Source organism: Muntiacus reevesi, chromosome 7 (genome assembly GCF_963930625.1).
Source record: "Muntiacus reevesi chromosome 7, mMunRee1.1, whole genome shotgun sequence".
In the NCBI taxonomy this organism is placed as follows: Eukaryota; Metazoa; Chordata; class Mammalia; order Artiodactyla; family Cervidae; genus Muntiacus; species Muntiacus reevesi.
This window is the reverse complement of record NC_089255.1, coordinates 19,814,953-19,831,443: the sequence shown is the minus strand read 5'-3', so window position 1 is coordinate 19,831,443 and position 16,491 is coordinate 19,814,953. Positions and strand designations below refer to the sequence as shown.

General features: G+C 35.2%; 1 protein-coding gene across 1 annotated transcript in view; it reads right to left on the bottom strand.

The window, feature by feature from the left end:
- REC114 (REC114 meiotic recombination protein) overlaps window positions 1-16,491 on the bottom strand; it is a 115,301-nt gene that overhangs the window by 70,086 nt on the left and 28,724 nt on the right. The window contains exon 2 of the mRNA XM_065941702.1: window positions 15,690-15,779. Coding sequence (XP_065797774.1) covers window positions 15,690-15,779 — 90 coding nt within the window. The remainder of the gene's footprint in view (window positions 1-15,689; window positions 15,780-16,491) is intronic.

Below are 16,491 nucleotides of genomic sequence, written 5' to 3'. Positions count from 1 at the left end.
GCATTTCTCCCAAGAAGATAAACAAATTGCAAGCTAGCAAATGAAAATATATTCAATATCACCAATTATTAAGGAAATGCAATGAGGTATGACCTTACACCCATTATAATGGCTACTATTAAAAATAACTGAAAAAGGAGAGACTAAAAAGACAACAGGAAAAATATCAATGAAACTAAGAGCTGATTCTTTGAAAAGATACACAAAATCAACAAACCTGTAGCTGGACTCAACACTCAACAAGAAAAAGAGGAATCAAAGAAAATGAGAAATGTAAGAAGAGACAACTGAAATACAGAATATTTATACAAAATACAGAATACAAATACTCCACAGAAATACAAAGGATCATAAGAACTACATTTGAACAATGTAGTGAACAAACAACAAACTGGACAACCTAGAGGAGAACTCCTAGACAATCTATCAATACTGAGTCATGAAAAAATAGAAAATCTGAACAAATCAGCTACTAGTGAGATCAAATCAGTAATTAAAAACTTCTTTAAAAATAATCCATCAGGATCACATGGCTTCACTGGTGAATTCTATCAAACATTTAAAGAAGTAATATCAAACCTTCCCAAACTCTTCCAGAAAATAGAAGAGTTTCCAAAAATCAAAAAGGCAACGTTTGCAAACTCATTTTATGAGGCTAGCATTATCCTGCTACCAAAACCAGACAAGGATGCCACAAGAAAAGAAAATCACAGGGTAATAACCCCGATGAATGGAGACGTAAACATTGTCAACAAAATATTAGCAAGCCTAATTCAATAATACATTAAAAGGAACATACATCGCAATCAAGAGGGATTTATTTTAGGGATGCCAGGATGGTTCAACATCTGCAAAGCAATGTGATACACCACATTAAAATGAAGGATAAAAATCAACAGATCATCTCAATACATCCGGAAAAAGCATTTGACCAAATTCGACATCCATTTATGACTTTAAAAAAAACTCTCAACAAAGTGGGTATAGAAAGAATATTCTTCAACGTAATAAAGGGCAAATATGAAAAACCCACAGCTAACATCATACTCAATGATAAAAGCTGAAAACTTTTCAGCTAAGGTTAGAAACAACACAAGGGTGCCCGCTCTATAGCCACTTTTATTCAACATAGTATGGTAAGTTCCCTCCTTATGAACAAATTCTGTTCTGAGAGTACCTTTATAAGTCCAATTTGTTTGTAAGTCCAACAAAGTTAGCCTAGATACCCAACTAACACAATCAGCTATATTGTATTGCACTGTAATAGGTTCATAATACTTTTCACAGAAATAATACATAAAAAAACAAACACAAAAATTAAAAAAAATTTTTTTTTTTTTTTTTAAAATATTATTTTATTAGTTGGAGGCCAATCACTTTACAACATTTCAGTGGGTTTTGTCATACATTGACATGAATCAGCCATATAGTTACACGTATTCCCCATCCCGATCCCCCCTCCCACCTCCCTCCCCACCCGACTCCTCAGGGTCCTCCCAGTGCACCAGGCCCGAGCACCTGACTCATGTATCCCACCTGGGCTGGTGGTCCGTTTCACCATAGATAATATACATGCTGTTCTTTCAAAACATCCCACCCTCACGTTCTCCCCCAGAGTTCAAAAGTCTGTTCTGTACTTCTGTGTCTCTTTTTCTGTTTTGCATATAGGGTTATCGCCACCATCTATCTAAATTCCGTATATATGTGTTAGTATACTGTAATGATCTTTATCTTTCTGGCTTACTTCACTCTGTATAATGGGCTCCAGTTTCATCCATCTCATTAGAACTGATTCAAATGAATTCTTTTTAACGGCTGAGTAATATTCCATGGTGTATATGTACCACAGCTTCCTTATCCATTCATCTGCTGATAGGCATCTGGGTTGCTTCCATGTCCTGGCTATTATAAACAGTGCTGCAATGAACATTGGGGTGCATGTGTCTCTTTCAGATCTGGATTCCTCAGTGTGTATGCCTAGAAGTGGTATTGCTGGGTCATATGGCAGTTCTATTTCCAGTTTTTTAAGAAATCTCCACACCGTTTTCCATAGTGGCTGTACTAGTTTGCATTCCCACCAACAGTGTAAGAGGGTTCCCTTTTCTCCACACCCTCTCCAGCATTTATTGCTTGTAGACTTTTGGATAGCAGCCATCCTGACTGGCGTGTAATGGTACCTCATTGTGGTTTTGATTTGCATTTCTCTGATGATGAGTGATGTTGAGCATCTTTTCATGTGTTTGTTAGCCATCTGTATGTCTTCTTTGGAGAAATGTCTGTTTAGTTCTTTGGCCCATTTTTTGATTGGGTCGTTTATTTTTCTGGAATTGAGCTTCAGGAGTTGCTTGTATATTTTTGAGATTAATCCTTTGTCTGTTTCCTCATTTGTTATTATTTTCTCCCAATCTGAGGGCTGTCTTTTCACCTTACTTATAGTTTCCTTTGTTGTGCAAAAGCTTTTAATTTTCATTAGGTCCCATTTGTTTATTTTTGCTTTTATTTCCAATATTCTGGGAGGTGGGTCATAGAAGATCTTGCTGTGATTTATGTCGGAGAGTGTTTTGCCTATGTTCTCCTCTAGGAGTTTTATAGTTTCTGGTCTTACATTTAGATCTTTAATCCATTTTGAGTTTATTTTTGTGTATGGTGTTAGAAAGTGTTCTAGTTTCATTCTTTTACAAGTGGTTGACCAGTTTTCCCAGCACCACTTGTTAAAGAGATTGTCTTTTTTCCATTGTATATCCTTGCCTCCTTTGTCAAAGATGAGGTGTCCATAGGTTAAAGATTAAAAAAAAATTTTAATCTTACAGTACATTGAAAAGCACAGCAGTGCAGTACCACAGCTGGCACAGAGGGGCTGGCATCACGTAAACAGGCAAGAAGAGTCACTGACTGGAGGAATGAGACAAGGTGGGAGATGGCAGAGCTGAAGGATCCTCAGCACTTAGGAGCTGGGGGGGGGGGGGCGGCGAGCTGTGATTTCACTCATACCTGATGTTGATGCAACACACATGTGCATCTTTGGAAGCTCACAACTTGAAGGTTCATATGTAGCGGACTTATTGTAGTGGAAGTCCTAGCCTGATCAGTTAGGCAACAAAAAGAAAAAGGCATCCATCTTGGAAAGGAAGAAGTAAAATTATCTCTGTTGGCAGATGACATGATATTGTATAGAAAACCCTCAAGACTCCACCAAAAAACTAGTAAATTAATCCAATAAAGCTGGAGGATACAAAATCAGCATATAAAAATCTGCTGCATTTCTATATGCTAATAATAAACTACCAGGAAAAAAAATTATAAAACTCATTTACAATTGCATAAAAAAGAATAAAATACCTAGGAATAAACTGAACCAAGGAGGTTCAAGACATGTATACTGAAAACTGTAAGATATTAATGAAAAAGAAGACATAAATAATGCAAAGAGTCCATGCTCATGGACTGAAGAAACCAAAAGTGTTAAAATGTCCACAGTACCCAAAGCAATCTACATATTCAATGCAATCCCTATCAAAATTCTAGTGGCATTTTTTATGTAAGTAGAACAAACAATCTCCAAATTTTAATGGAACCACAAAATACCCTGAATAGCCAAAGCAATCTTGAGAAAGAATGTCAAAGCTAGAGGCACCATGCACCCTGATTTTGAACTATATTACAAAGCTATAATAATTAAACAGTATGATATTGGCATAAAAAAAGATAAACAGATCAATGGAACAGAATAGTAAGCTCAGAAACAAACTCAGCATATATGATCAGCTAATTTACCACAAATGAGCCAAGAATACACAATGGGAAAAGGACAGTCCCCTTAATAAATGGTGTTGGAAAAACTGGACAGCCACATGCAAAAGAACGAAACTGGACCACTATTTTACACCATAAATGAAAAACAACTTAAAATGGATTAAAGACTTGAATATAAGGCCTGATACCATAAAACTCTAAGGAGAAAACAGATGTTTATAGTAAGCTCCTTGACAAAAGTCTTGGTGATAATTTTTTGAATCTGACATCAAAAGCAAAAGCAACAAAAGTAAAAATAAACAAGTATGGCTACATCATCAAACTAAAAAGCTTCTTCACAACAAAGGAAACCATCAACAAAATGAAAAGGTAACACACTAATAGGAGAAAATATTTGCAAATCATATATCTGATAAAGGTTAATACCCAAACATACAAAGAACTCCTACAACTCAATAGCAAAAAACCCCAAACAATCTCATTAAGAAATAAGCAGAGATCTGAACAGAAATATTTCCCAACAGGACACACAGATGGCCAACAGGTATATTAAAAGACACTCAACATCACTAATCATTAGGAAAATGCAAATCAAAACCACACTGAGGTATCAATTCATACCTGTTAGAATGTCTATAATGAAAAAGCCAAGAAATAACAAGTGTTAGCAATGATGTGGAGAAAAGGAAACCTTTGTGCAGTGTTGGTGGAAGTGTGAATTGATGAGGAAAACACTATGTAGGTTCCTCAAAAATCTAAAAATAGAACTTTTAAATGAAAAATACAACCATATGCTTCAGCAGTCCCACAGAGTACTGATTTGAAGAAAATTAAAATTCTATCTTGAAAAAGATATATGTACCCCATGTTTACTGCAGCATTATTTTTAACAGCCAAGATATGGAAACAACCTCAAGTGTCCATCAATGAATGAATAAAGAAGATGTGGTTTACATATACAAATGGACAGTCCATAAAAAAAATGAAATCTTGTCATCTGACAACGTGAAAGCACCTTGAGGGCATCATGCTAAGTGAATTAATTCAAACCAAGACAAATACTATATGATCTTACTTATGCGTGGAATCTAAAAATAAAAACAAAGGAACAAGCTTATAGATACAGAGACTAAATTAGCAATTGCCAGGGTTGGGGTCAGGAGTGGGAGAATGGTGAAAGCGATCAAAAGACACAAACTTCCAGTTATAAAATAAGTAAGTCCTGGGGATGCTGACTGATGTTGAAGCTGAAACTCTAATACTTTGGCCACCTGATGCAAAGAGCTAATTCATCTGAAAAGACTCTGATGCTGGGAAAGATTGAAGGCAGGAGGAGAAGGGGACAACAGAGGATCAGATAGTTGGATGGCATCACTGACTCAATGGATATGAGTTTGAGTAAACTCCGGGAGTTGGTGATGGACAGGGAGACCTGGCGTGCTGCAGTCCATGGGGTCACAAGGAGTTGGACATGACTGAGCAACTGAACTGAACTGAACCGAAGTCCTGGGGATGTAAGGTATACCAAGGTGACTATAGTTAATAATATAGACAGTTGCCAACTTATGATGGTTCAATTTAACAATTTGACGTTATGATGGTACAAAAGCAATATAAATCCAGCAAAACTGTACTTTGCATTTCAATCTTTCCCCCCGTGCTATCAATATGCTGTACAGTACTCTCTCGTGATGCCTGGCAGTGACAGTAAGCTGAGCTCCCCCAATTACTACTTGATCATGAGGATAAACAACCAATACACTTAAAATCATTCTGTTTTTCACTTTCAGGGCAGATTTCAATAAATTACATGGGATATTCAACACTTTACAAAATACACTTTGTGTTAGATGATTTTCCCCAGCTGTAGGCAAAGGTAAATGTTCTGAGCACATTTAAGACAGGCTAGGCTAAGCTACTGAAATTAAAAGATACTTGTTCCTTGGAAGACAGCTATGACTCCTTGGAAGAAAAACTATGACAAACCTAGACAGCATAATAAAAAGCAGAGACATTACTTTGCGGACAAAGGTCCATCTAGTCAAAACTCTGGTTTTTCCAGTAGTTGCATATGGATGTGAGAGTAGGACCATAAAGAAGGCTGAGCACCAAATAATTGATGCCTTTGAACTGTGGTGTTGGAGAAGACTCTTAAGAGTCCCTTGGACAGCAAGGAGATCAAACCAGTCAGTCCTAAACCCTGAATATTTATTGGAAGGACTGATGCTGAAGCTCCAATACTTTGGCCACATGATGTGAAGAGCTGACTCACTGAGTCAGATCAATGCTGGGAAAGACTGAAGGCAGGAGAAGGGGACAACACAGGATGAGATGGTTGGATGGTATCACTGACTCAATGGACATGAGTTTAAGCAAGTTCCAGGAGATGGTGAAGGACAGGGAAGCCTGGCGTGCTGCAGTCCATGGGTCACAAAGAGTTGGACATGACTGAGAGGCTGAACAACATAACAACAAGGCTAAGCCATGATGTTTAATAGGCCAGGTGACTGAATCAATTTTTGAATTAATATTTTAAATTTATGATGGGTTTATCAGGACATAATCACATATTAAGGAAGATCTGTGCTATATTGCATATTTGAAAGTTGCTATAAGAGAATAGATCTTAAAAGTTCTCATCATAAGAAAAAAAATTTTTTAACTATAGAAGGTTTGGATGTTAACTAGGTTACTGTGGGGATCATTTTGCAATGTACACAAATATTGAACCACTGTATGGCTGAAACTAATAATGGTATATGTCAATTATATACTACAATTTAAAAAAAAAAAAAACAAGAAAATAGCAACCATAAGTGAGGATGCAGAGATACTGGAATCTTTGTGCACTGTTGATAAGAGTGTAAAATAGGGTAGCCACTGTGGGTAAAAAGTATGGTAGTTCCTCAAAAAATAGAATTACCCTATGTTCTAGTAATCCTTCTGGGTATATACCCAAAAGAATTGAAATCAGAGTCTCAAAGAAATATTTATACACCCATGTTCATAGCAGCATTACTCACAATAGGCAAAAGGTGGAAACAAACCTAGTGTCCATCAATAGAAGAATGGATAAAAAACATGTGGTATATACATGCAATGGACATTATTCAGCCTTAAAAAAGAAGAAAATTCTGACACACCCTTTAACTAAATGAATCTTGAGGACACTGTACTCAGTGACATGAGCCAGTCACAAAAAGACAAACACTGTATGATTCTACTTGCATGAGGCAACTAGAGTAGTCACATTCAGAGACAGAAAGTGGACTGGTTGTTGCCAGGGGCTCAGCTGGGAGAGGGGCGATAAGGAGCTATTTAATGAGTGTGGAGTTTCACTTTTTCAAGATGAATTCTGGAGACAGACATAGGTGATGACTGCACAAAATGTGAAAGTACTTCATTTACACTTAAAAATGGTGAAGATGTTAAGTTTCATGTGTGTGTAATTTATCAGGATTAAAGACAAAGTTTTAAAGCCCACAATATGTAAGAGATAATCTGTTCAAAATCCCAGACTAGAAAGGGGTAGCCTAAAGACGGAGCCAAGGTCTCCCAGCCCTCTGGTTGTAGCAACCCTTTGAAATAAATAACAACAGAATGGCCTAGTGGTGGTTCTGCATGGAGCCTTTTGGCAATAATGCTCTTACATGGATGCAGTTGCTAATTTAACAGGCAAAAGGGAAACCTATGGTACTACTGTACCAAGCTACAGTTTAATCTGAAGCATTAAGTTCCCATGGACCTCACAGGAGGTGGCAAAGATCTATGAAGTTTAAGGGAAATCAAATCTAAATAGCTGTCCAGGTCCAAGCAGAGAGCCTAAAGCCTGTTTGGATTTCGATAAAATAACATCACAGAGGGAGCTGTTACTGAGCCTGAGCAATTAATCTTTCTGAAAAAAGTGACTTTGTACTTTCTCAGGATTGGGGGGGGGTGGTTGTGCAGCTTCTACAAAATTTGATAGTATAAATACAGCACATTTTAATCCATGCCAATAATTAGATTCTCATACTAAAATGGAAGTGGCTAAAACTTTCCATGGCTATCCTGTCCCTACCTTTTATGGGAAAAATGCTAAAAATATATCACAATCCAGATTAGTATGAAGGGAGAGGGCATGTAAATATAATACCAACACAAAATTGCAACTGAAATGTGCTATAATCTAAAAATGTTTCCTCTTCTATGTGTTGGTTCTTGTGGAATCCAGAAAATACTGACTACACTGCATAAACTGACAAAACTATCCTTTGATTTAGGGGCAAGATGTTTTTTAAGTGTTGTGGTTCAGTTGCTAAGTTCTGTCTGACTCTTTGTGACCCCCCCCCTCCAAGGACTGCAGCACACCAGGCTTCTCTGTCCTTCACTATCTCCCAGAGTTTGCTACAATTCATGTCCATTGAGTTGGTAATGCAGTTTAACCATCTCATCCTCTGCTGCCCTCTTCTCCTTGTGCCTTCAATCTTTCTTAGCATCAAGCTCTTTTCCAAAAAGATTTTTAAAATGTGTGTTATTATTTTATCACACACATACACATAATCTAAAAATAAAATTTCTATAATAAACATTGATCTGTAGGAGCTAAATATTTTTAAAGTTGTTAACATCAACAGAACTAAAAAAGGAAAAAAACGTCTCAATAGATAAAGAAACATCATTCAGCAAAATTCAACTCCTATTCATGACTGAAAACTCTCAACGACCCGAAATAGAAGGTAACCTCCCCAATCTCATAAAGGGTGATTGACAAAACCCTACAGCTAACACTATATTTGCTGGTGAAGACTGAATGCTTTTCTCCCAAGACCAGGACAAGACAAGGGTGCCAACTCTCACTATTTCTATTCAACGTCATAAAGGATACCCCAGTCAGTGCAATCCTGGGGGGAAACAGCAGGGAGGTGGGCAGAGTATGTAGACTGAAAGGAGGAATGTACAACTGTCTACTCAGACAACAGATCACCTATGTAGAAAAAACTACAAAACATCTACAAAAAAAGCTGAAGAATAAATGAATTCAGCAAGATCACAGGATATAAGGTCAACATGAAAAAATTCAAATATATTTTTACTCATTAGCAACAAATTATTAGACATTGAGATTTTTAAAATTCTATTTTAACCTAACTATAAAGTATTTGTGGACAAATTTAACTAAATATGTATAAGACCTATTGTGAAAACTACAAATTCACTGCTGAGAGAGTTTATGAATAAATGGAATAAATAAAAGATATAAATAAATGGAGAGTTATAACATGTTCATGGGTCAGAAGACTCTATTAAGATGTCAATTCTCCCCAAGATGATTTATAGATTCAAAGGAATTCCAATAAAAAACCCAGCAGGCTTTTTTGCAGGAAGGCCGACTCTAAAATTTAAACAGAAATGCAAATAACAGAACAACTTATAGAAAGAACATGGAGGAATTACATTACCAATTTCAAAAATTACAACAAAGCTAAAGTAATCAAGACAGTATGTTATTGGAGTAAGAATAGACATCTAGGTCAATAGAAGAGAAAAGAAAGTCTAGAAATAGACCCACATATACACAGCAAACCAATTTTTTAAAAAGGTGCCAAGGTAATTTCAATGACAAACAGACTTTGCAATAAATGATGCTGGGACAATTGTTACATATGTGTGAAAAAATTAACCCAGACCCTTATCCCTCACTATATATTAAAAATTAATTCAAAGGTTCCAGAAGTAGGTTCCCTAAGATCCATGATTATGTTCCATAACAGTAAAGTTTTCAATACAATATTGCCTTAATTGAAGAGAAGAAAGGATACTATACAAAATAATAATAAACATTAATGTTATGTTACAAAAAATAATGGACTATAGGTCTAAATGTAAGGGCTAAAATCATAAAATTTCCAGAAGAAAACATAGAAAAATATCATCACAATCTCAGAGTAGATGGAAATTTCTTACACAGCATACAAAGAAAAAAAAAACAGGACTTCATTAAAATTTTAGGCTTTGGCTCTTCAAAAGACACTGTTAAGAAATGAAAAGGTAAGTCACAGACTGGATGAAATATTTGCAGAACCCACTTCTGATAAAACAGCTATTATCAGAATAAGAACTGAGAAATGCAAATCAAAACTACCATGAGATATCATCTCATACCAGTCAGAATTGCCATTGTCAAAAAATCTACAAACAATAAATACTGGAGAGGAAGGGGAGAAAAGGGCACCCTCTGACACTGTTGGTGAGAACACAAATTGGTATAGCCACTATGGAAAGCAGTATGGAGGTTCCTTGGGAAACCAAAAATAGAGCTACCAAATGATCGAGCAATCGCACTCCTGAACATATATCCAGAGAACATGGTTTGAAAGGATACATGCACCATAATGTTCACTGCAGCACTGATTACAAATAGCCAAGACATGGAAGCAACCCATATGTCCACTGACAGATAAAGAGGATGTGGTACGTATGCACAATGGAATAAAAGAATGAAAAAAAAAAAAAAGAATGAAAATCAGCCACTGAAAGAAAAAATCACACTATTTGCAGCAACATAGATGGTGGACCTGGAGATAAGCATACTAAGTGAAGTCAGACAGAGAAAGACAAATACCATATGATATCACTTACATGCAGAATGTAAAAAAATAATGCATGTGAATTTGTTTACAAAACATAAACATATTCACAGACTTGGGAAAAACTTACGGTTACCAGGGGGGAACTGTGGCAGGAAGAGGCGGATTGGGAGTTTGGGAATTGGCATGTCCTCACCGCTACATTTAGAACAGATAACCAACAAGGACCTACAGTATAGCACAGGGGATGCTGCTCAATATTGTATAACAACCTAAAATGGGAAAAGAATCTGAAAAAAGAATAGATGATATTTATGTATAACTGAATAACTTTGCTGTACCCCTGAAACTAACACAACATTGTTAATCAACTATCTCCAATATAAAATTTTAAAAAAGAAATGCAAAAAAAGGAACAGATAAGAACTTATAATTCAGTATGAAGAGACAAACAGTTCAATTGAACATGGTAATAAGATAAAAACAAGACACTTCAATAAAATACACAAATGGTAAATACACACAAAAAGATGGTCAATATCATTAGCCTTTAAGGAAATTAAAATTAAAACCACCATGAGATACCACTACATATGTACAAGAACAGTTAAATAGTTTAACCTGACAATACCAAGTGTCGGTGAGGACATGGAACAATCAGAACCCTCATACAGTGCTTGTAGGAATGCAACTCTGAAAAACAGCTTTGCAGTTTCTCATAAAGTTAAACACAGATATACCAAATGATCCAGCAACAGTTCCTCTCTTGGGAATTTACTAAAGAAAAATGAAAAAATAAAGGCTGTATGCAAATGTTTATACCAGCATCATTCACAATAGTAAAAAAATGGAAACAACGCAATGTTTATCAAAAATCAAATGGATAAACAAATTAGGCTTATCCACATAACAGAATACTATTCAGTAATGAAAAGAATGAACGATATGGATGACTCTCAATAGTATTACACTAAGTGGAAGAAGCTGGACACAAAAGGACTACATATTGTATGATTTTATTTATATGAAATTCTAGAAAAGGCAAATCTATGGTGACAGAAAGCAGATCAGTGGTTTTGCTAGATGCCAATGGTGGGCAGAGAGAACGAATTACAAAAACGCACAAGGAAACTTTCTGTATTAACTGAAATGTCCTATATCATGATTGTGTGGTAGTTATACAAATATATATGCTTATCAAAACACATCAAACTGAACACTCAAAATTAGTGAATTTTATGTAAATTATAACTTAATAAAGGTATCTTTAAAAAAAGTGTTTAAAGAAGATTTTTAAAAATATTAACCAAGTTATACACATATGTGCAACATGTACCAAACTGTAGACATCTCAACAGTGATGTCTTAGAATTTTATAAGCTTGGTCTTGTTACTGCTGTGCAAAAATCATTCCATGTATGATATAAAGTTTGTAACAACTACTATTGGTGCAAAAGAATGGAGCAGAGATAAGAACAGGATGGGACCCTATGTCTGAGGAAATCAAATGGCATTAATGTCACCATTCAGCAAAGATCCAAGATACTGACAAGGAGAATTAGTTTGTGCTCGACATCCATCAGTTCATCATCTGGAATATCCTACTTTCGAAGTTAAACAAGAAATCTTGTCTCTTGGCAACTGATATAAGCCCTAACAGCGGCAGATAAAGCACAACTATCCAAGTAGTGCTACAATTTTAAAAGTAACAAGGAACACAAAGATGCCTTTGCAGGTCATCTCACATTCAATTAAAGCTATCTTCCACTAGAGTGGAGGGATGAATTGTCACAGTATACAACTGTGGGATGCTGCCATAACAGAACGTGTAAGGGATTCACTAAAATTTCATATCTTTTAAATATATTTGATCTATTTATTACTACTTGTCCCCACTAGAACGACGACACTCTATCATGACAGGGATTTTTGTTTTTGTTGTTCACTGCTGTATCCCTAGCACCTAGAACAATGCCCAGAATACAGTAATTGCTCAATAAACATTTGTTAAAATGAGTATATTATGCCTAAGTAGTCAGTCAATATCTATACAAATTTATTATGTCAATATAGATACCAATCACAGCTAATTGATGTAATAACCTTCTCTTACATTTCTTTTCTTGTACAATTTCTTTGACTGGAAATTAATAACTATCTTATTTCTCTACTCATTTTGTTTCTAAATACCAATTCAAACATAAACTTTCAATCTACAAATAATAAATACTGTAGAGGATGTGGGGAAAAGGGAACACTCCTGCACTGTTGGTGAGAATGTAAAGTGGTACAGCCACTATGGAAAACAGTATAGAGATTCCTTAAAAAAACTAAAAACAGTTATCATATGATCCAGCAATCACACTCGTGGGCATATATCCAGAAAAAATGAAAACTTTAATTTGAAAAGATGTATGTACACCAACGGTCATAGCAACATTATTTACAACAGCCAAGACATGAAAGCAACCTAAACGTCCGTTGACACATGAATGGATAAATATCTGGTACGCTCAAAGGATATTACCTGACCCATACAAAGAATGAATTTTTTTCCATTTACAGCAACATGAATAGATGTAAAAGTTATCATACCAAGTGAAGTAAGTCAGACAGAGAAAGACGATTAAGTGAATTTATTCACAAAACAGACACAGACTAACAGACACAGAAAACAAACTTTTGGTTACGAAAGGTGAAGGGGGAGAGAAGGATAAATTAGGAGTACGAGATTAGCATATACACACTACCATATTTAAAATAGAAAAGCAACAAGGATTTACTGCGTAGCACAGGGAACTATATTCAATATCTTGTCATAACCTGTAATGGGAAGATAATCTGAAATATATATATATAACTGAATCACTTTGTCATATACCTGAAACTAACATGATACTGTAAATCAAGTGTGCTTCAATTTAAAAAAAATGAACTTTCAAACAAGGAGATTTTTATTTCTCCATTATATATTTCTTTATTCCATAAGTTTTCTACAGTATATCTGTGTTTATGTGTATTCAGAATAAAAAACATTTTTAATGTTATGCATTTTTATAAAATTAGCACTTTTGGAAAACAATATTTTAAATGTTAATAAATACATATCTATCAATAGTTACTTTAAATTTCAATGAACTAAGTGTTCCAATAAAAGATACAGAGTGGCAGGCTGGATATAAAATAAGAGCTTACAATATGTTGCTTATTAGAGACCCATTATAGGGTAAAGGAAATCCATAGATTGAAAGTGAGGAAATAGAAAAAGATACATTTCATGCAAACGGAAATGACAGGAAAGCAGGGGTAGCAATATTCACATCAGACAAAACAGACTTTAAAACAAAGGCCGTTAAAAGACTTAAACATCAGATATGACACCATAAAACTCCTAGAAGAGAGCACAGGCAAAATATTCTCTGACATAAATCATAGCAATGTTTTCTTAGGTCAGTCTCCTAAGGCAATAAAAATAAACAAATGGGACTGAATCAGAGCATTAAAAAATGAAAACACAACCTATGGAGTGGGAGAAAATATTTTCAAATGATGCAACCAACAAGGGCTTAATCTCCAAAATCTACCAACAGATAATATAACTCAACAACAACAAAAAACCAAATGACCCAATTTAAAAACAGACATTTCTCCAAAGAAGACAGACAGATAGCCAGACACGTGAAAAAGATGTTCAGCATTGCTACTTATTAGAGAAATGCCAAAGCAAAACTACAGTGAGGTATCACTTCACACTGGTCAGAATGGCCATCATTAAAAAGTTAACAAATAACAAATGCAAGAGAGAGTATGGAGTAAAGGGAATCTTCCTACACTGTTGGTGAGAATGTAAGTTGGTGCAACTACTAAGGAAAACAGTATGGAGGTTCCTCAGAAAACTAAAGTATAGAACTACCATATGATCTAGCAATTTTATTAAAGGGTACTTGCACCCCTATGTTCATAGCAGCCAAGACATAACAGAATTATTACTCAGCCATAAGAATGAAATTATGCCATTTGCAGCAACATGGATGAATCTAGAGATTATTATACTAAGTGAAGTAAATCAAGTATCATAAATCACATGTTGAATCTAAAATATGATATAAACGAACTTACTTACAAAACAGACTCACAGATATAGAAAACAAACTCATGGTTACCAAATGGGAAAGATGAGAGGATAAATTAGGAGTTAGGGATTAGCAGATAAAACTACAATATATAAAAGAGATAAAGAACAAAGGTTTATTGTATAGCCCAGGGAATTATTAGGTTGGTGCAAAAGTAACTGCAGTTTTGCACTGCTGAACTTTGCCATTTGATATTGGAATACATTCTTAAGTAAATGTGGTTATGTTATACATCATTTTAATGTGCATTTCTTGCTTTAAGTTTTTTGCTAATGACTTACTGAAGTGGAAGTGAAAAGTGTTAGTCACTTGGTCATGTCTGACTCTTTGCAACTCCATAGCCTGCCAGGCTCCTCTGTTCAGTGAATTCTCCAGACAAGAATGCTGGCGTGGGTGGCTTTTCCCTTTTTCAGGGGATCTTCCTGATCAAGGGATTGAACCTGGGTCTCCTGCATTGTAGGCAGATTTCTTACTGTCTGAGCTACCAGGCAAGTATTCTTCTGTGCATGGTGTCATAGTCGGACATGACTGAGCAACTTTCACTTTCATTTCTCAGTGACTTGTTATTTGTTTTTTTTTTCCTATTTATTTTAGACTATAGAAATGATGTAAGACAAAAAGCAAATTTGAGCAAATTATTTGAGTTCAAAATGGGTTGTAAAGCAGCAGAGACAACTTGAAACATCAACAACGCATTTAGCCTGATGGCACTGGTGGTTCAAGAAGTTTGGCAAAGGAAATAAGAGCCTTGAAGATTAGAAGCACAGCAGCAGGCCATCAGAAGTTGACAACAACCAACTGAAAGCAAGTCAGTTACAAAACAACAATTCCTCTGCACATCTTCTTTATCTGGAAAACTCTCCATTCATTTCTCTGTAAGTCTAAACTGTCTTCATCTTAAAAATAAATAAATAAATAAATAAAATGAAGAGAATTAACATCTTAAAAAAAAATTAAAAAAAAATAAACTGTATTCAACCTAATCTCCCCAATGAAGAATCCTTTATAATACTGATTAATCTTAACCCTTTGATCCACTTTGACTCCCAAGAATACCCTAAAATCCCTTTAATGGCAGGAAATACTATGTCTTTTTATTTCTGTTATAGAACATTCAATAAATGCTTAATTTGTTGAACCTGATAAATTTCAATGAGACTGAAGAACCTTAAGGATACAAAATTAATGTTAAGCTTACAAAGAAATATATGCATATTATATGCATAAAACCTACCAACAGTGTCTGTCCTTGGGAAATGAAGAAATGCCCCGATATAACTATGGTGAGAACAAGATGCCCAGATTCTTCACTGGAGTCAAAAACCTTGAAAAAGAAAGAGAAAAATGTATTTAAGATGCTTCTGTTAGTTAGTTCTGATAGTTAAAACCAAACTATCTTCTCACATTGATCTTCCAATCTAAATATTCCCTTTCAACCTCATTTAATGTGTAATCATTCCCCTATAGTTTCAAGTTTCTCCTCATACAGGGGTTAATAACCAAGCTTTTTAAAAAATACAACTAAAACCAATATTTTGAAACAACAATACTAAATCAGGAATTGAGAGATATGGTGCCTGAGACAACCACTTTTGAGTTACATTTTAATAAATCATTATCTTTGAGCCTGAATTTCCTTTCTGTAACATGGGAATAATACCTTACAAGTTGTTGTCAGAATACAAGTTGTTGTCTGTTTTTTCAGCCATATACTCCATTTTCATAACCCCTCAAAATCTGGTGTTTTTCTTGAGATGAGATTTAATTTGTAATGTCACTCTTAAAAACAGACCCAAACTGACCATAATACTCTTGGTGCGATTTCATCACCTCCCATTACTTGCATAATGAAGCCTTATTTCACATTAATCTTGGGAGGGGTAATCCCACTGAAGAGTGATCCTATCAACAAAACCTCCTGAAACTTCATCATCTATGTTGGTAAATCACACTTTCACTTTCTTCATCTGAACCTAAACATAAGATCATGCATTTACTCTCATTATACTTTATATTATTACTAGTTATATTCTACA